General features: G+C 39.0%; 1 protein-coding gene across 2 annotated transcripts; it reads right to left on the reverse strand.

The window, feature by feature from the left end:
* Positions 1-3,195: 3,195 nt before the first annotated feature.
* On the reverse strand, positions 3,196-7,855 carry ERMN (ermin). Of its 2 annotated transcripts, none has more exons than XM_063080609.1 (3): positions 7,591-7,855; positions 6,866-6,958; positions 3,196-3,719 (listed from the first exon to the last, which is right to left on the reverse strand). In XM_063080609.1, the coding sequence occupies exons 1-3, from the start codon at positions 7,829-7,831 to the stop codon at positions 3,196-3,198; spliced, it is 858 nt and encodes a 285-aa protein (XP_062936679.1). In that variant the 5' UTR covers positions 7,832-7,855. The 2 variants fall into 2 exon arrangements, with proteins under 2 accessions (XP_062936679.1, XP_062936669.1); XM_063080599.1 differs by having other exon boundaries at positions 6,866-6,898; positions 7,591-7,831.
* Between the last annotated feature and the right edge of the window lie 14,117 nt (positions 7,856-21,972).

Genomic DNA, 21,972 nt, shown 5'->3' on the forward strand with positions numbered 1-21,972 from the left:
CTTATTTTAAATTTTTTACCTATCGCTTTGAAAAACTTAAATGTCCATTCTTAATTTGAAAATGTGCCAAAAATACTACCACATGTAAATGCAAAACCAGTTACTATTAAAGTGTCAGCATAGTTTAAATATATTACCTTGAGGACAATAAAGATAAAATTTTTTCAAGCCATTGGCATTAAGATGGCTTTAAAACAATATCTCACTTCCTTTAAAAATAACAGAAATTTTTCATGTACACTATATATCTACCCACTAGAAATTCTATTTGCGATTTTATATGCAGTCATTTTAAGACCTTTTTGAAATAAATAATGCAAATGAATTAAAATAAGGTGTTCTCTTGATTTCTGAAGAGGCATTTATTGATGGTAATAATAGCTGTTGATATGCAAGCATTCTAAATTTTAAAAGACAGCTAAAAAAAATAAAGTCCAGAAACCAGAAACAAAGACACAAACTTTTATTGAGAGCAAAAGTCAGACACAGCAGTTCTTTATTTAAATAGTTTATTAACAGATATATAGATTCTGGCAAATTCTGTGTCTTCAAATCTTGCATTATATAAAAGGTAAATTTTATATTGACAGAGAAATAGCTCTATTATTCATTCCTGTTCATTAAGCAACAAAGAAAAACAAAAAGTCATGTAAAAAAATATCAGCATTCACACAACAAATCAATTCTCCCTCCTGTCAGGTACCAGAGTCCTTACCACCTCTGAACCTTGGATCACAAAAGCTCAGGTAAATCTTCATGTATAGTTACCAGTTAGTGTTCTCAACATATCCCATATGAGTTCCAAATATGTTAAATATCACCCATGCAATCTGAGCCAGGCCCTTGTCTTTCCTAGGCTCAAAGGCCGCCTATCACCATCATGTCCCTTAACTCTATGGTCTTGGTGTAAGATGGCAGGACAGGGCAATGGACACCAATGCTAAAGAATAGTTTTCGGGCGAGCCCGTGGCGCACTCGGTAGCGTGCTGCGCTGGGAGCGCGGCGACGCTCCCGCCGCGGGTTCGGATCCTATATAGGAATGACCAGTGCACTCACTGGCTGAGTGCCGGTCACAGAAAAACGACAAAAAAAAAAAAAAGAATAGTTTTCATGTTCTTTTGCAACTACATCGCCTCATCTGTGAATATGAGCATTTACCTATTGAACATACCCTAAAATAGTCTTTGTTGACAAAATGTTTCACAGTTGGTTAATTGGTGAGAGTACAAAGCTGAAAGGACCAGGGTTACTATATACTGGACCCCCATAAGAGCCAGTTGCTCTGTCAAGTCACATAGCCATAGACAACCCACTTCACTCAAGCTCCACAGAAATTCATCAACTCTGTTGGAATAACTCAAAATACAGGTTCTTCTGAAGGTAAGTTAATAATCTGGTCTGGTTTCATGATGGATAACACAATACTGTGCTCTCAAGTTAAGTAGAAAATTGTAGGGTCATCAGTAATCCAGAAAAAAAAAAAAAAAAGGTTGTCCAGGTGGAAAGATTTAAAGGAATAAACTAAACAGGAAATTGTCCTAGTGCATTAGTCTTCTACCTACCTTTGTCAGTAAATACCTGATTTTCCTCACTTTATTCTACATACTTGCATTGTCACAAATGAAATCTACGGGTTCTATAGATTAAGGGTAACAGAACCTTTTACATGGTCAAGTTTTAAAGTATCTGTTCAAAAGAATAAAAGGAACACCTCAACCCTGAATTCAAAATTTGGGTCTTGTAAACACTAAATGGTAGTACATGATACAATGGAAATATATTCTATGACCAGGAAGAAATAAAGAAGTTGCCATTAGAATGTGAGGATTTGTTACACATAAATAAGCAATAATCTAAGAAGGACTAACCCAGGGTTTTTCACAAAATGGAAAAGAAATAAACAAAGGGTTGAATAGGACAATGAAGACTGTATTACATTCAGACAATAAGGAATTGTCTTTTTATTTGCAGGGCCGAAAAATATCTTTATCTGTGGTGAGAGAAAGTTCAGGGTAATATATATGGAAGCATGAAATGAAAAATTGTGAAACAAACTATCTAAGAATATAAATATAGACTATCTTTTTTCATAAATATTCAATACATTATTTGATACATTGGTTTGAGCACAATTTTTAGCATCTTGATTTGGGCCAAGGTCCAGTAAATTATATATTCTCAACAACTATCAGAACTTTCTCACTAAAAATATATGCTCACACTCTACTTCAAAAATATTCTAGGATAATTATTTCCATTTTCATAGTAACTGGTACAGTTATGACTAGTGTTGTTTCAGGTTTCCAAGGAAAGAAAATTATTCTGAGATACTGTTAATAAGAGAAAGTGTGATGGTAGAGAAGGGGCATTTTCTTAAAATTATGCTAAAGCTGTCATTTTTATTTTTAATGACTCTAACTGTGCTAGACAAGATTTTATTTTCAGTCACAGAAATAAAACTATCCAATACAACTCTTTAGTCTATTGCCCACCAATCTTCTCTCCCTGTATCAAGCTCACAATGAGTTTAATTCAGTTTGAAAGCATAAAGCCAACATTTAGCAAACAGAATTCTCCTAACAACTGCTCAGCCCCTCTAGTGAGAATATTCAGTGAATGATAACACCTAAGAAGGAGGCCTATACAATTTTTACTCTGTAGATACCAAGGAAAACCACTTAAAATGGTCTTTGATGATATTACAAAAGGCAAAGAATTTTGGAAAGTTTATTGCCATAGTCTATAAAACCATGTTTAAAAGCATGAGAGGTTTAATACCAGATTTTCCATCATCTTAGTATACAGGTAGAAAGACACCAAAAGAAATACAGGAATCATTTTAAATAGTCTCCTGTTTCATTCAATGACTACCTTTCTCAGCATTGCTACTTTTAAAGCCAAATCATGCCAGATTCCCCAGAAGGGCTGGCTGTTTGTTTAGTGCTTATCATACAATGCTATATTAGTGAAGTTTACAAAAGCAAATGCCCAAGAATGTATCTAACAGTTTTTGATCTGAGATTACCAGACTGGATTTTGTCTAGGGTTATTTCCATATTATTCTACAGTGAAAAAGAGAGTAAGCTTCCACATCTTTCAAGGGGATGCCTCAAATAAGGCATAGAAAGATGCATCTCAGGGCAACAGAATTAGTTTTGCTTTCGTGGGCATGAGAATTTCTCAGTTCCAGTTAGTTTATAAATGCATCATAGACTCAAATTCATCGATTCTTTGCTTGGTGTTCCCCTTCCTGATTTTCCGGTAGGATATTGTATTGTATCTCGAGTAAGCATTTCTGGAGATGTCGTTCTTCCGTCCTAAGGCTGGCTGCTCCTCAGGTGTCACCGGTTGAGAACAGGGGCTGCTCAGTGGGGAGACCTCACTTGCATCACCTTCCTCTTTAAAGTGAGAACCCTCTTCATGTTTTTTCTTAAATTCTATCACTCGAACTTCATCCTCATCACCATTGAAATCACCATCATCATCATCATCATTAGTTTCTTCATCCCAAACCTCTTGTTCCTCATCATGTTTAGAATGCAACATGTCAACCTGGCTAGGTTTCTGGATTCCCAACCATTCAATTTCAGTTGCCCGGTAGGCTGTGTTCTTCCCGTCCTCACCTTCTCTCTCTTCTAGAGGTTGTTCAGCAATCCTTTCCTTCTGTCTACTTCTTCCCTGGTTACTGCTGCTCAGAGGAATCTTCTCCCACTGCTGCCCTGTAGCAAAATCAATTGGTAGTTGAGATGTGCAGAGATTCCAGAGGACCCAGCTGTTATTTTGTTATTTTCCAAATTATCTTTCTGGACAATCATTTTCCAACATGCTTTTATTTGGCATGATTCTGTGGATTACTAATGTTGTACACAATCAAACAGTCTACATGGTCAAATTAGTTTAGAAAATACTGCATTAAATATAGTTAAATAAACTTCTTCAAAATTTATATAAGCCTTTAAAATGCTAATGAATATTGTAAAGTTGCAAGAAAGTGGGCAACCCAACCTCATTTGATGATGAAACTCTGTTGTTGTGGACTACTTTATTTAGTGAGACTAGTATTTCCTGAGACAGTTTTTAAAATCCTGTCTAGCCTGTCATAACTGGATATGTAAATATATAAAATAAAACGTTTGGACCTATCTCTCTCTCTCTCATACACACACACACACACACACACACACACACACACACACACACACACACACACACACACACACTCACAGAGAGAGAGAGAGAGAGAGAGCTCAAGGAAAATTAGAAAAAATACCTCAGAAGGGAAAAAGCTTCTTCCAATAGTAAAAACAATGATTGCCCTTGTCTGGTCACACTCAGAGTAGTACACTTGGCATTTGACACCATGTTTCTCAGAGTTGCTCTAAAGTAACCAGATATAGAAGGAGAGTCAAGGGCCCACAGATGGTCAGGACTCCTGTGCTGGCCTAACTTAGGCACCAAGCCCACCAAAGCACATACAATTTGATTGAAGATCTGCCATTGATTTTTACAGAGCCAGGATACATCATACCTACATAATGCTAGATTATCCTGTTGTTTTAGACATGTTCCTAAGGACAACCAATGGACTTACTTTACTTAGTACCATGTAGAGATTTTTAAAAAGCTAATTCACTGCAGTAGTCATTTTTCAAACAGCTAGATCATATCAGCATACCCTGAGCAATACTTATTGAGCATGCTAAGAATTAAGTATCCGGAAGCAGAGGTTGTTCTCTGAGTTTTCACCTTTCAAGGACTCATGCAGGAAGTTTCAGTTTGTAGTACACATGACTCAACAACGTTGTCTGGGTTATGACTCTTGTCAGGCCTGGATTCACCATTCCCTTTTGACACCATAACAATCTATGAATAGGATAAGGGGCTATGTTCCTCTCTGTCCTTCTCTTCCACAATTTTCTACTCTCCCTGAAAGATGTTCACAAGATGTCCATTTTCACCAAAGGTTTTTAGTTCTCTTTTCATTTTTTTTTGTTTTGTTTTGTTTTCCCACTCTAAGAATCAGATTGCAAACTTGTGAGAGAGAGAGAAATAAAGATAGATTATCACCCCTAACTAGGTACATACAACTGCTATCAGGTCATTCATATCCAATCAATGTTCTTTACATGATACATAAATACACATTCAAATGTTTGCTATAATCTTAAGCTTTGTTTTGTTTTGTTTTCCATAAGAACCAAAGAAACTCATTGTTTTGTTCATATTTATGACTCAGGCATGGAATTGTCATACATGAAATTACTCCTTGAATTTAAATTATAGATTTTCCTCAATATTTTTAGCATCTTAATATTTTTCAATCCAGGAGCATTCTCTTTGAAGATTTTATAGCTTTTTGCCAATGTGAAAATAAAAGACACCAAAATCTGTGCCTTTATCATACAGAAAAAAACATATGTCCCATCAAACACAAAAGGATTCATTTAGGGAAAAATTTACCAGTGAGACTATGTAGTTTAAAAATGCAGACTGCTTTCATTCTCCATTTCATCAAAATGAAAGGTCCTACAAAACTGTTGTCTACAGTGGATCTCCTGATAAGGAATTTTAAAGGTGCTATAGATGGAAAATTGAGATCCATGCCTCTGAGAGATTGCTGCATTGAAAGCAGAAAGATTAGCACAAAGTAAGTTATTTAGTTCATTTTGTTGGGTCTTAAGTCTCATAAATTAGTTCTGATAATATAATAGCTTGACAATGGTTATTACTTGCTTTATTCTTCCTTAAATGTCTATACATTTGGGAGTAAAATAATGGTTACCAGAGGCTGGGAAGAGATGGGTGTGGATAGTGAGGAAAAGGGGGTGGACTAATGGGTACAAAACTCTGCTCTCTGCCCTAAGTGAATCATTGTGCAGTATATGCATATATTGAAACAATACACTGTACCCCACAAATATGTATAAGTAAATGATAAAATTTTTAAAAAGGATTCTATACATTGGTCAGCAGACACAGTCTGAGATTTGTTCAGGCAAAGGGAGCAAACACAGGAAATTGCCAATCATGTCCATGTCCTTCTTGGCATCTACCATTTTATGTGATCTTCTAATATCTCAAGTAACAGTCTCCTCAAAATTTTGCCTGTTAAAGGCCTAACTAAGCTAAATTGGATAGATATAACAAGCTGACTTCAATTTTGAGATAAGATATTTATTGCTGCAAGAGAGAATTGTGATAATTAATTAATAGATTTTTATTCTGCACTTTATTTGGAAACTGAATTTAGATAACTTCTTAGCAGAAAAGTCTAATGGATTTTGTGTCTCTAAATCTACTGAGTTTATTTGAAATTTAATATAAGCACTTCAATGTTGTCTTTATCTTCCCATTTTCTTAAAGAACACAATTAAACTTAACTCCATCCTCCTGGGAGCTTTCTTTGACAAGAAATAGTTAATCATTCTGTACTTACATCAGAGGTCTAAAATTTCCCTACAGAGTAAATCAATTTAGAAGATTACTTTAAAGTATATGCCAATAGTAGACTTTCAGGATAAAACTATCTTTGGAACATTTGCATTTTGCAGGGTGCCTGACAGATTTGGAGAAACCAAAATCAAAAAGAAAGGTTGATTTACTGGACTAACTTAGTAAGAGACAAATATCACATTGGCATGCCAATCAGCTCTAGCGATCCATGCAGTCCGAGTCTTGAACTGTTTGGAATGCTTTCTAAGTTGGAACCCACAGATAAGTCAAGACTTTCTTATCTGCCCGCAGCAGCTTTGAGGTTTTGAAGTCATTGCCTGGATTGCTTTCTCAACACCACATTCACACAACATCCCATGCAAAAACTGTCATCCATATCTGGTCAAAGTTACAAAACTGTAGCTTCTGTCACCTTCTCCGAAAGTCATTTCATCAGCTCTTGTTTCTTGGAGAGAAAGATCTGTGACAGCCTTATGAACAATAAAGAGGTTCTCTTCTGGGTTTTCTGGGAAAAAATACAAGTTTACTATTTTAACATTTAAATATATGGTTCAAGGGTTAATCAATTATTAATTTACATTCTAGGGAGATTTCTTTAACTACAATAACTACGAGTTACTATTTGGCTCTTCTGATTCATTTCTTTACTGATTCCATTTATTTATTTAATGGTTATTTAATTAATTTATTGATAATATCTCCTTTAATATTTATATAAGGTACAGAATCATGAATTCAGACATCTTCAAGTATACTTAGAAGGATATCTTAAAATTCTGTATTCTTTGTTAAAATAATAATGGCACTGTCCATAATATGAATAAATAACAATAGTGAGCATTTAGCCAACACTAAGTAGTTCTTGCAACAACCCTACACAGATAGGCACTATTATTCTGCTTTCTTTTAGTATAAAAAACTCGGGCTTAAGGAGACAAAGGAAGTTGTCTAGGGTCACAGAGCTGTCAAATAGATAAGGCTCGTTTTAACCAGAGGCAGAGGTTTAGTCTTTATGCTATATACAGTCTTAGTAGAATAAGGGGCCACATTTTGGGGGTGTCTAGCCAATTCCTGTAATAACAGTCCTGAGTGAATTTAGAAATTAAAAGAAGCAAATTGAGAAGGGAAACATTTTACCTTTTAGAATCTTCTCATCCATTGACCAGTTGAGCTGCACGTTCCCTTGTAATTTTCCACTTTCCTCCTGATTTTCTTCTGTGGGTAAATCTTCAAGACTCGGTTCTACCCTGCAGTATGGTGGAATGCCACCCACATCAGTCGTTTCCTTATTGATTTTAGTAAGTGGTTGTTGATCATTTTCAGGCGGTTTATCCCCATTACACTCAGCCTGACTAAATGTTGCTGGAACATCTGTCATGATGTACAGTTGAGTCCGACTTGGAGAGAGCTTTGGGGAAATTGAGTGAGCAGATCCTTGACAAGTGACCTTCTCTTGCTTTCAAGTCCTATAGTTTCAACTCCTACTCTAAGAGTATAAATTATTCACTTCGGTACACGATAACAAGATTCTTTTCCTAAAGGTGTCCAGACAGAGCTTAGAACAAAAGCAATAGGATTTGTCAGACTTGCCACAGGCCCATGAGCAAGAATCTAGCCAATAAGAGCCTTCTTTGGTGCTTAGCAGTTCCACTGGCAGAATTAATGGCACCCTTTTGATTTACATAAACAAACAATCTGAGGCAATCAGGCTTTTGTGCTGGCATGTAGAGAGGGACTTTCAGCTTGTCAGTCCCCCTCTGGGAACAGAGATTTTTGTCCCTTTTCATAATAGCCCATTGTAACTTCCCTGTAACAGGAGCTCCAATTGTTCCACAGCTTTAATCCAGAGAGAATGACCACCTTGAGGCATATTAGTTCTATGTAACCAGCTTAACATTTCCAAACAGATTTTGTTCGAGTAAAACCTCAGCTATTTTGCAGGGAACAATGGCATCATTTCTTATTTATTAAAGAAAAAAACCAGCTTATCAAAACCCTGTAAACAGGACAACTTTATTATAAATGGTTCTGGCAGCAGATTTCATGGTGTGTCTTCAGGAGGCAGGAGATGGGACCTAAGAGAAACAAACGAATTAACAAATTCTACCAACTTGCTAATACTAAAAAGTTTACAATTTTAGAGTAATTCATTTAGTCTATAGTCTCTTATGCTGTAGTTTATTTATGACTATGAAACCGAACCTGTCTTTTAATACTCTAATATAATTTTCTTCATGAAGTTTTCCCTTCCCTCAATCAGAATTATTCTCTGTATTCCATATTAATACTACATGATGCTGGAAAATGATACAGCAACAACACAGTCTACCCATGAGGGAAATGGGTGATTATGTAAAACATCTGCTACCAGCCACCCCTTCCTTTTCAAAGAAAGATACTAATCCTTTTTCTTTTGTGGATTCCACACAGCACAAAATGGTTTCAGAGCCTTTGCCCAAGCTGCTCCCTCGGTTTGGAATGTGCTTCTCTTCCTCAAGGCCAAACCCTTGGCCTAACCAGCTCCTCTAAGTTCTCAGTTCATAGACTTACACATCATTTCTTTAAGGACACTTTCCCTGACCCACAGGATTAGGGAGGGACTCTTCTTACACGTTACCTTTGCCCTTCGGAGTACTCATCACAGTTGTGATTAAACAAGCACAGTGATCTGTGGAACGTCTCTTTCACCACTAGACTCTAAGCATCATCTGGGCAGGGGCCATTTTAACTTGTTAACATGTGTCCCCAGCATGTAGCTCCTGCCTTGAACTAGGTAAGTACCTAACAAGAATAATTTTAAATTATATATATGAATAAATGAATAAATTTGACTCCCAAGAGAATACACTTCAGATCTTTTCTAAAGGGAAGAAGAGTAGAGGTTGGAGAGTGATTGTAAATTTATCACCCTTAAAATTGTGTCTTGGTGGGGAGAGAGGGAGCGGGGTTGGGGAGTGATAGGTCAGGTAAAGGGCATAAAGAAAAATTACAATCTGTAATGATGGATATGCTAATAATAAAAAAACATAATAAGGAAAAAAATTGTGTCTAGGGCAGAGCCCACTAGGGTCTCTATCAGGGATTACAAATACATAGCAGTTGGGTATCACCTCCTCTCTCATGTCCTTTGGAGACTAGAACTATCTCTAATAGAGCCTAGAACTCCCTCCCTTGTCATCACCAGCTTTTCTCTCTCCAGCACACTAATTATTTGTTTGTCTGATTGATTGCTTGTTTCTTTTCTAATTTCTTTAACAAATATATGGTACTTATTATATTCCAGGAAGTGTTCTAATTGCTTCAAAATAGTAAAACATTTAATCTTCATAACAGACCTGTTAAGTGCTATCATTATTCCCATTTTACAGACCAGAAAAATGAAGCACAGAGACATTAAGGAACTTGTTCAACATCACACAGCAAGTAAATCTCCTGATAAGAGTTTGCAGCATAGATGAAACCAAATGCCATCCCTGGCCTGTGTGCCACGCACGTTTCCTCGGGCCAGAGATACCACAAGGATCCAGAATTAACCAGCTTAGCAGCAGAGATAGTTGTAGCCATGAGAGGTCAGTAGAGGGCTTGGTGACGCAGTATGAAGGCTTTCCGAAGAGACACACCACAGCAGCTGAGGACAGTTTTGGAAGGGAATCCTCCCAGGAAATTCACCAGTAAGCCTACTGATGAGAAAATATGGAATGGAATCAAATGGTGCAATGCAGAGACTAAGATCAAAGCTTAGGAACAAACAGAGATATACAATATTGTGAAATCCTTAAGTGACAGCAAGTGGCACTAATTCAACCAAATGCCCAGAAAAAAAAAAAACATAGAAATATAGATATGCTCATATTAGCTTTAAAGGACCTGTCTCTGGTCACTCCTAATTCCCTCAGGACTGCCAAGAACCTCAATTCAGGAGATTTCTATTACCCTGTAGCAACATGCAACTTATACCTATAGCCTGGTTTTATGGGGATTTATTTATTTATTTTTGGATTGTCTTCTTTCTAATGCCATGCTTGACACTTTTTATGGCATTAGAATTATTTCAGATTTGGAAAGATAGAAAAATGATCCAAATCCTGTCAACCTTGGCTAACCAGTGTGTTCACTTTTAGAAAAAGCTTGTTTTTATTCTGCCTACAGAATAATGGAGGTCAGGTAAATGGTTCATAATATATATTATTTTCCTGCAAGTAGGTGGCAACACAAGACACATTTAGTACCAAGATGAGTCTATCTAACTACTAAATAAAAGGCAGGGTATTTTGTTCACAAAGGGGTAAGTTGTCACCCATTGCTTGTAACAACCTATGACTTAGAAAGTATGTTGGAAGTTGCACAAATGATCCTTAATTTAAATACTATTATATAATATCCACTTTATAAAATGTGACTTTTTTTTTTTTACATAATTTGCTGGAATATTTGGCTTTTTTCCCTAGTGACTATTCTTAATGGTAAAGGATGTCGTATAAATGTAACCATTGTCAAACCTGTAGCAAAATATGATAAAGAAAGGACCTTCACATGGAAATGTAAAGTATCAAAATAAAATTATCTAAATATTCGCACTCCATTTGTCAAATGCCAAATGCTTAATATTAAAGATATATTAGGTCCAGAAACAGAATTTGGAGAAAAAGCATAAAATCCTGATCTTTAATAATATCTGAAAAGCTAAACCACAAGTTAATGTTATGACTAGGAGATGGCCAACGAGCAATGAATCAAAACAAGAAATAAAATTAAAAGATAAGTATTTTTATCCTGGCAGCTTGGAGCCAATTTTTATACAAACAGAGGTTTACATACTCAGGACAAAGGTATTGTTTCAATCAGTATTGAGACAGATAGAACCACTAAGAGATCAGTTAATAGATCTATCCACCCATCTATCTGATAGGATGTGACCTGACAAATTGCGTGCGCTGTTAAGCTGTCTCTATAAGTTTGCTGCTGCATCTGATGCTGGAGCATGAAGTCTCCAGGGCAGGAAGTCAGGAGGGGAAGATGGATGTAAAGGAGGAGCCCAAGAACAAGCTGGATAGAAAGGACAAGCTGGAACCCGTGTCAGCTCTCACTGCCTCTGACCTTGTGGTATGAGTGTCTTCCAGGAGAAGCTGGTCTCCTTTGTCCTGGCCCAGAAATCAGAGATGCAGAAGGGAAGACCCAGGGGAAGGAGAGGCCATTGCAGGCCCAGTTGCTGCCCCCTGTACCGGGGAAGCCAACAGACCAGCAACAGTGAGTGTGAGCTACAAGACAGCTGCTGCCTCACTTCTGCCCTTCCCAGCTCTCACAAGAATGTCTCCTCTGCCCCACCTTTCTTTCTCTGGAAATATACAGAAGAGGAAATTCGGAGAACCGTAGTTTAGCCTAGTTAGGTTGACACATGACAAAGTCACCAATCCTACCAAGAACCCATGGAATCTTCCATAGGGAATAGAGTAATGCCTCAAGAATGTGCGACCGTGAAAGACCCTGAGGAGACAGGATAATCCGAATGGGTTCACTTAAGGGATTAAAATTCCAAATCAAAGAGACAGCCTAGCTAAAGTAAACTGTCATAGAAATATAGAGTATTATAACATAATAAAATTAATCAATATCCATATATTTCACTTTAAAAAATAATGACTGCCTGCTGCCTAGCATAAATTAATGTGCCATGTTACATGTGCCTGTGCACGTTTCTTGAATGTACAGTATTTTTATGCCTTGTGTGAAAGTACAGCTGCCACTCCGGTGATATAAGATCCTGAAGTAAAGAATGATTTCTTCCAGGAAGCCAATAATGAAGTCTATGGGTAGCCCATGAGTTTTAAGAATTTAATGTAACAGAATTTGAAAAATCAACTGCATCTTAAAAGAAGCGTGCTTTCCAACCAACCTCGAAGGCAGGGGAATGGAGGATTGCCTATTGTCTCTCTCAGGACAAAGCCTTTCTTATTCCCCAGGAAAGGTATATCTCTTTGTGGTCCTAGAATCTGGAGCCTGGCCTCCCAGTGAGTCACTGCAAACTATTTTAAAGAGAAGTACTGAAAGAAGTAAGCTGGATATTTGGCGAGGATTAGAGACAGTATGGCCCTGAACAGAGGAGCCACTTCCAGGTCCTTGTCACCAAGACTGGCAGAAGTTGGGGGTGGGGAGTGAGAGCACTAACCAACAATTAAGAGGCCCCTGCAAGTAGAGGAGAAATGAGCATTTTCATCAGTGACCCCAGTAGTGGTCAAGAGGGACCCAGCCTGCTCCTTTGTGACCTTGAGCAAGTGTACAAATCAGACCTGTTTGGGTTGCAGGTTACAGAAACTCAATTCACAGAATCTTAAACTATGAGACTTTAGCAGCTCACTTAACTTATCCAGAGTTAGCTTCGTACTTGTCTGGATCCAAGGATTTATACAATGTTACAGGTAACCTGTCGCTCTCAAACACAAGGAAAGCACATATTAGGAGGTACTTGGATGGACCTGAGGGTTCATCTCTTCCTGGGTCCCCCAATACTAGCTAAGTGTAGTAAGCTAATGATGATCACTGCCCCCCGCCCCAAAGATATCCAAATCCTAATCCCTAGAACCTATGAATTATCACTTTACATGGTAAAAGGGACTTTGCAGATATAATTAAATTAAAATTTTTGAGATGGGGCGATTGTCTTGGATTATCGGAATGGATCCAATGTAGTACTAACAAAGGTTCTGATAAGAGGGAGGCAAAAAGGTCAAAGGGAGTAGGGAGAGATGTGACATGGAGGCAAGATGTTAAGTGACACAAGAATGGGACCAGGAGCCAGTGAACATGGACAGCATCCGGAAGGTGAAAATGGCAGAGAAATGGATTGTCCCTTGAAGTCTGAAAAGAACGCAGCTGTGCCAACAACTTGATTTTAGACTTCTAACCTCCAGAACTGAATAAAGAACAAATTCGTGCTGTTTTTTAAGCCGCTAAATCTGTGGTAATTTGTTTCAGCAGTAATAGCAGACTAATATACTGAGTTCCCTCCATCCCTGCCTTCATTTTCACTGAATGGCTAGGGGCAGAAGATTCTGTTTTTCCACCATTTAAAGAATATGTATTTTTTAATCCCTCCTATCTTGAACTGCTTCCTGTTGGTGGAAAACAACTCTCTCAATGAGGTTTTATTTTCTTCTCTCTCAGTTTTCTAGCAGTCCGGGTTTGACTGAAATATTTGTAGCAGTTTACTGAAAGCTACAAGAAAATTGCAAACTCTCCAGCCTCCTGATATTTTTCTAACAAGTCTCCAAAAATTCAATCTTCAATAGGGAATTAACTCAATCAAGATTCCAGTGAGCAGTTTCTATGGGAAGGTCAGTTTCACAATTAAGAACGGACACATTCTCTGTGCTTCTTGTTGCTGCTCTAGTGATCCAATCCCACATGTTGAGATCTATACTCTGTATTCCATTATTGGGGTTAATTTCTTTTCTATACAAAGTTTCATTGGTTGAAAGTGGAAGAGATTCCATTCAAAACAGATTCAACAGAAGTGGTACTTATTCTGGCTTCTGGTAAGTTCTCTTTCTTTCTCACTTCTTACTCTCACTGTTGGGTTTTTCTCAGGCAGACTCTCCCTAGGCCATGGCAAATATTTCTCTGCATCTCTAAGCTTACATTATCAAGATAATTAATGATGCAAAAGAGGGAAGCATTTTCTCTCATTAATTCCAAAGCCCCTGGGATGGCTCTCATTGGGCTAGTGTGAATATGGCTTAGTTCCTGAACTACTTGTTGTGACTAGAGGGGATAGAATACACCATTTGGCCAGGTCTGGGACAAGTGTCCACCTCAAGCAGAAAAATGGGCATAGAAACTGAGAGAGACTGTAGGACAAACACACAAACAAACGAACAGAAGACATCTACCACATTGAGACTCAGATCCCTCATGTGTTAAAGGTAGAAAATAATATGATAGAAGTCTTAGGATGATGTAAAAATTAAATGAGCTAATCCAGGAAAAGTGACTAGCACAGCACGGCATTGTAGGTGTTTACTCGGTATTTGTTTTTGTTGTTTTACTGTTATTTAATTATATTGCTCTTATTATTACTAGCCATATAGCTTTGGAAAAGTCACTTAACTTACTTGATCCTCATTTCTTCCTGTATTAATAGGGCTGGCACATGGTAGAGAGCCATGAATAGTAGACATTGTTTTTATGTTATTTGAGGAGGAAAGTCTCCAGGAAGAATAGGATACATGTATCCCTTCTACATAAACATGGATTTTTTTACAAGCCAAACTCTGAAATTTGACTTGTGAGAGGGGCTAAAGCTGGATACTGAAGAGCTCTTTCTACTCAGTAGGAGGCAGGGTGGGTGTTGAGATATGTGCCTGCTCTTGAGACTGGTCTACAGACATGGAGTCCAGATCTAATGTAACTTCAGCCTTATTTCTTCCTGTAATCCTGGGAAAGCTTCTGTGGTCGGCTTCCCTTAGAATGGCTTGTTGCAGGCAGTTATCGCAAGCAATGGTGGCACCTCTTCCAACTAATTACACAGCCAGGTGAGTAATGTGGCTTTACCCTTCTCATCTTTGTGGGAGTGCACCAGTCTAGGGTCACTACAAAAACCTCAGTGCTGACCCTATGGGAGTATAAAATAATAGGGTGACTCCATAGACCTTATCCCATATGTCTGTCTCCCACAAGAATCCAGACAGGTGGAGAATAAATTGTTTTCAACTATTGCATAGCGATCCTAGAGGGTGGTGGCTGCGGCGGTTGGCGCGAGTAGCTGAGGTGGAAAAGGCGGCCACTGGGCCTTAGGCAGCCGGGAAACTTGTGGACCTTCCTCTTGCCGTCTCTTAAGGGAGGACCGCTGCTGGTGGCCGGTCGTGGGGGCTGACTGCCACTTTGCCCTAGGCAGGAGAGGCTGCCTCATTTACAGGCAACAGTTTGAAGTATAGAGCAGGAAAAGAACTGTTTCTTAGCTGCAAAAGCGAGTCTCTAAACAGGGAACACGGCGCCAGGATTGCTGTTGATGCAGCCAGGATCCTGGAGGCCGGGGCCGCGCTGAAGGCGGCCAGCTGCCCTATTCATGATTTGAGGTTTCAGGCCAGCATAAAAGAAGATTCCTGGGAGCACCCAAGCCGAGCCGCAGGACCGACTGAGCAGCCCGAGGCAGTGGCAACCGAGAACGGGACGGCGACAAAGCAGAGGCAGAGAGGGAGCAGCCCGACCCGGCATAGCCCTGTGAGTGTCCCCCGACCCAGCCCTGCTTGGGGGGCAGACGCCCGCCCAGCTTCCGCTTGTGTCACCGGGCCACTCACCACCCCCAGGGCTGCCTCAGTTTTCTCAGGTGGTGGCAGCTCCGGCCCGGCTCAGCCAAGCCTGTCCTCCTCACCCGGCTCAGCTCCTCACAGAGCCTTCCCACTTGCTTGCCCTGGCGCGGGGCTTTTCGGGACCTGCGGGCCGGCCTCACCTCCCACTCCCTCGTGGTTCTCTGGCAGGGCTGGTGGCGTGGAGCATCCCCGGCCAGCGTCCGGACGGCAAGGAAGTACGGGCGGGGCCGACTGTCACTCCACCGCACCCTGGGCTCCGGCCCCTGGTAAACTTCCTGTTACTAGGAGGCAGATACCATCTCTGTGGCCACCAGTTTGGAAAAACGCCTAACCAATTTCGGGTTAGGAATAGTGTGGTTGGAGAGTTCCCAAGTCCACTTGAACCTGCCAGAGAGCTGACTGCGGGTGGGCACTGGACTTGGTCCGTGTCTGGGGGGATCCAAAGGTGAACCGTGTGCTGCGGGCTCCTCCCCCGAGGAGCTTACGCTCTGGTGTGGGAGATAAGACAAGTACACAAATAACCGCGATACCAGGAGGAAGGTGATAAGTCCCGAGAAAGATCTACACAGTGCTACAAAGGCACACAGAGTGACCAGTCCTCTGCACCTAGCAGAAACCTGGTAGACTTCTTGGGCAAGGCGGTGCTGAGCAGGGTCTTGAAGGCCCAGCTGATAGACGAGGGTTGCAGAAGACACGTCCCAGCCCAGCCCAGTGCGCAAAGAGCGGGGAGACGTCTGGCTAGGGAGGCGGAGACTCGACAGAAACCACACACCCTGTGGGGTCGCCAGTGCACGATCCAACAGCCTGGGCCAGAGCGCATGGAACAGGGAGAAGTCCTACACGGGAAGTGAAAGCTCAGCAGAGACCACACACCCTGCAGTACCGCCCCGTGATCCAGCAGCCCAGCAGAGTCCAAGCTGACCAGAGAGGTGGCTCCCCGGAGAGGCCCAAGACCTGAGGCAACCATACACACAAGGCACTAGAGGCCAACTGAGCAGTCACGGAGGTAGCCATACCAAATTGGCAACCACAGCAACATCTTAGTTAGTCAATAGTCTCAAACTGGTGGACTGTGAAACCCCCTGCCACAATGAATAAACATCAAAAAAAGATACCAGAAATACAAAAAAATCAAGAAAGTACACCACCAAAAGTTAATAAATCTCAAACTCTAGATCCTATAGAACAAGAAGCCCTTGAAATGACTGACAAGGAATTTCGAGTGATAATTCTAAGGAAACTGAATGAGATACAAGAAAACTCAGCTAGACATCATGATGAAATGAGGAAAAGTATACAGGACCTGAAAGAGGAAATGTACAAGGAAATCAATGTCTTGGAAAAAAATGTAGCAGAACTTGCTGAACTGAAGAAGTTATTCAGCGAAATAAAAAATACAACAAAGAGTTTAACCAGCAGGCTTGTCGAAGTTGAAGAGAGAACCTCTGAACTTGAAGATGGGCTGTTTGAACTAAGACAAGCAGACAAAAAGAAAGAAAAAAGAATCAAAGACATTGAAGAAAATCTGAGAGAGAGATCAGACAACCTTAAGCGCTCAAATATCCGAGTCATGGGTATTCCAGAAGGGGAGGAAAATGGAGATTGCATTGAAAACATATTCAACAAAATAGTGGCAGAAAACTTCCCAGGTATAGGAAAAGTCACAGATCTTCAGATCCAGGAAGCTCAACGATCTCCAAACGTATTCAACCCAAAGAGGCCTTCTCCAAGACATGTTATACTCAAATTGGCAAAACTCAGAGACAAAGAGAGAATCTTAAAAGCTGCAAGAGAGAAGCATCAAATCACCTATAAGGGAGCCCCAATCAGGCTAACATCAGACTTTTCATCATAAACCCTAAAACCTAGAAAGGAATGGGATGATATATTCAAAAGACAAAGATTGCCAGCCAAGAATACTCTACCCTGCAAGGCCATCCTTCCGAAATGAAGGGCAAATAGTATACTTCTCAGACAAACAAAAACTGCATTAGTTCACTACCACACGACCACCCTTACAAGAAATCCTCAAGGGAGTACTGGGTTTGGTTCCTGAAAAATAGCTACCACTGCCATAAAAACCCAAGAAAAATCAAAACCCACTAGTATAATAAAAATGGCATTCATGAAGAGAAAACAAACAAACAAAAATGCTATCTACAACCTAAGGAACCAACAAACACAGAAACCAAACAGTAAATCAGAAAGCAAGGAACAGAAGACACCTAAGACAACCAAACAACCAATAAAATGCTAGGAATAAATCAACACCTTTCAATAACAACTCTTAATGTAAAAGGCTTAAATTCCCCAATCAAAAGACACAGACTGGCTAACTGGATCAAAAAGGAGGACACAACTATATGCTGCCTACAAGAGACCCACCTCACCCATAAAGATTCACATAGGCTAAGAGTGAAAGGATGAAAAAAGATTTACCAGGCGCACACACAAAAAAACGAGCTGGAGTAGCTATTCTCATATCTGATAAAATAGACTTTAAACTAAAAACCATAAAAAGAGACAATGAGGGACACTACTTAATGATAAAAGGACTGATGCATCAAGAAGACATAATAATCATAAATATGTACGCACCCAATGTTGGAGCAGCCAGATTTATAAAACAAACTCTATTAGACATAAAGAAGGAAATAGACACTAATACCATAATAGCAGGGGACCTGAACACCCCACTGTCAATATTAGACAGATCATCTAGGCAAAGAATCAGTAGAGAAACACAAGATCTAAACAAGACTCTAGACCAATTGGAATTGGCAGATATCTACAGAACATTCCATCCAACAACCTCAGACTATTCATTCTTCTCATCAGTCATGGATCATTCTCCAGGATAGATCACATATTAGGTCACAAATCAAGTCTCAACAAATTCAAAAAAATTGGAATTATCCCATGTATTTTCTCAGACCACAATGGATTAAAACTAGAAATTAATAACAAACGAAATTCTGGAAACTATACAAACACATGGAAATTAAACAGCATTCTACTTAATGACATATGGGTCCAAGAAGAAATCAAGCAGGAAATCAAAAAATTTATTGAAACTAATGAAAATAATGATACATCATACCAAAACCTGTGGGATACCACAAAGCAGTATTAAGGCGGAAATTTATTGCAGTAAATGCTCACCTCAGAAGAATGGAAAGATGGCAAGTGAACAACCTAACACTTCACCTTAAAGAACTAGAAAAACAAGAACAATCCAAACCTAAAGTTAGCAGACGGAAAGAAATCATTAAGATCAGAGCAGAACTGAATGAAATTGAAACCCAAAAAACAATACAAAAGATCAATGAATCAAAAAGTTGGTTTTTTTAAAAGATAAATAAAATTGACAAACCATTAGCATGGCTAACAAAAAAAAGAAGAGAGAAGACTCACATAACAAAAATTAGAAATGAAAAAGGCGATAGTGCAACTGATTCATCTGAAATACAAGGAATCATTTGAGACTACTATAAACAACTATACGCCAATAAATTTGAAAATCTGGAGGAAATGGATAAATTTCTGGACACACACAAGCTCCCAAAACTGAACCATGAAGACGTAGAAAATTTGAATAGACCAATAACAATAAAGGAGATTGAAGCTGTTATCAGAAGGCTCCCAACAAAGAAAAGCCCAGGACCAGATGGATTCACAGCAGAATTTTACCAAACATTCAAAGAGGAATTGACACCAATTCTTTACAAACTATTCCAAAAGATTGAAACAGACGCAAATCTCCCAAACTCATTCTATGAAGCAAACATCATCCTGATACCAAAACCAGGTAAAGATATAACCAAAAAAGAAAACTACAGGCCGATATCCTTGATGAATACAGATGCAAAAATCCTCACTAAAATACTAGCAAACAGAATACAGCAACACATACGTAAAATTATTCACCACGATCAAGTGGGATTCATCCCAGGGATGCAAGGTTGGTTCAACATATGCAAATCAATAAATGTGATACACCATATTAATCAACTCAAACACAAGGACCATATGATCATCTCTATAGATGCTGAAAAAGCATTTGATAAAATTCAGCACTCATTCATGACAAAGACCCTCTATAAGTTAGGTATAGATGGAAAGTATCTCAACATAATTAAAGCCATATATGCCAAACCCACTGCCAATATCATCCTGAATGGGGAAAAGCTGAAAGCTTTTCCTTTAAGAACAGGAACTAGACAAGGATGCCCACTCTCACCACTCCTATTCAACATAGTGTTGGAAGTACTAGCCAGAGCAATCAGAGAAGAGAAGGAAATAAAGGGCATCCAGATTGGAAAAGATGAAGTCAAACTGTCCCTGTTTGCAGATGACATGATCCTATATATCCAATACCCTAAAACCTCTACAAAAAATCTCTTGGAATTGATAAATGATTTCATCACAGTAGCAGGATACAAAATCAACACACAAAAATCAGTAGCATTTCTTTTCTCCAATAGTGAACATGCAGAACGAGAAATCAAGAAAGCCTGCCCATTTACAATAGCCTCCCATCATCGGATGAGTGGATATGGAAAATGTGGTATATCTACACAATGGAATACTACTCAGGTATAAAAATGAATGAAATACTGCCATTTGCGACAACATGGATGGACCTTGAGAGAATTATATTAAATGAAACAAGTCAGGCACAGAAAGAGAAATACCACATGTTCTCACTTATTGGTGGGAGCTAAAAATTAATATATAAATTCACACACACACACACAAAAAAAAAAAACGGTGGGGGGGGGAAGATATAACAACCACAATTACTTGAAGTTGATATGACAAGCAAACAGAAAGGACATTGTTGGGGGGGAGGGAGGAGAGTGAGGAGGGAGCGAGGTTTTGGTAAGGGGCAACAATAATCAACCACAATGTATATCAACAAAATTAAATTTAAAAAAATAAATAAATAAATTTTAAAAAGTGGTTTTCATAGAAGTGAAGAGTTAGAATAATGGTAACCAGAGGACAGGAAGAGAGAGGGGTTGGGGGAGGAGACATGGTGGACTAATGGCTACAAAACTCTGCTCTCTACACTAAGTGAATCATTGTGCAGTATACACATGTATTGAAACAACACTGTATCCTACAAATATGTGCAAGTAAATGTTAAAATATTTTGAATTAAAAAATGGAAATAGTAAAAAAAAAAAACTATTGCATAGCAATCATACAGGTAAGAAAATGTAAATCCCTATAAAATAAAATCGTTTCACTTTCTTGGCCATAATTTTAAAAGTATATCATCCTAAGTGCATAATGGAGTGTTCCAATGGACTGCTCTCTATAGTGCTTTGAGCTAGGCAACTATAATTCTGTTCTACTTACAATCGGATTTCTCTTGATGCATTTTAACAGAAAGAATGGTTTCTCTATTCAGGGAGACTCCATACACATTAAATAGATAGAAATAGAATTTGTGTGGGTATTTATAAAACCACAGCAAGAGAATTTTGAACTATATATGTGTAACAGTCTTTGGTAGTTGGAAAGCATTTTATAGTCCTCCTGGGGAAGCAGAGCTCTATGAAAGTAATATTACTGTCAGCGTCGTTCCTCTCAAACTATTTTGAATGTCACTAGGAGTTAAGGCAACATGTTGTTTTTCAGGAAAGAAAGACAAAAAAATAATTACACACATTTTTCCTTAAAGAAAAAAAAAGAAAAAAAAAACATGTCTGCTGTAAGTCTCTGCTTTTGTGAGAAAGGGCTAGTGATGTGACTGAACAAATACAATTTCTCCGAGGACGCTACTGGTACTTTAGCTACATAAACTTCGTCTCAGGGTAAGTAGGAAAACTTCACATGCTCTCAGTGAGTAAAATAAATGCAGATATAATGGGATCTCTTGTAAAAACCTTTGCACTGATTCCAAGAAAGGAGCATTGGACAGCTGTGCAGGTTCCACTGACTTGTAGATGAAGAAAGCAATGACTTTACAGCCCTCTTCTGTGATTAGCTCACTCATCTCCCAAGAACGTGAAGCCAGATAGGCAATGCACTTCAGGAGCCATGACACTCTGAGAAATGTAGGAGAAGAGAAATGTGGGGAGAGGAGCGACACGCTTGGTGGGTTCTACACAATAAATTAAATTTAGGCTCTCAGAATTATTCATCTGGACCATTGTGATAGAAATCTAACTGTTCTCCCACCTCCAGTCTCTAATCCTTTATCCCC

Source organism: Cynocephalus volans, chromosome 1 (assembly GCF_027409185.1).
Source record: "Cynocephalus volans isolate mCynVol1 chromosome 1, mCynVol1.pri, whole genome shotgun sequence".
In the NCBI taxonomy this organism is placed as follows: Eukaryota; Metazoa; Chordata; class Mammalia; order Dermoptera; family Cynocephalidae; genus Cynocephalus; species Cynocephalus volans.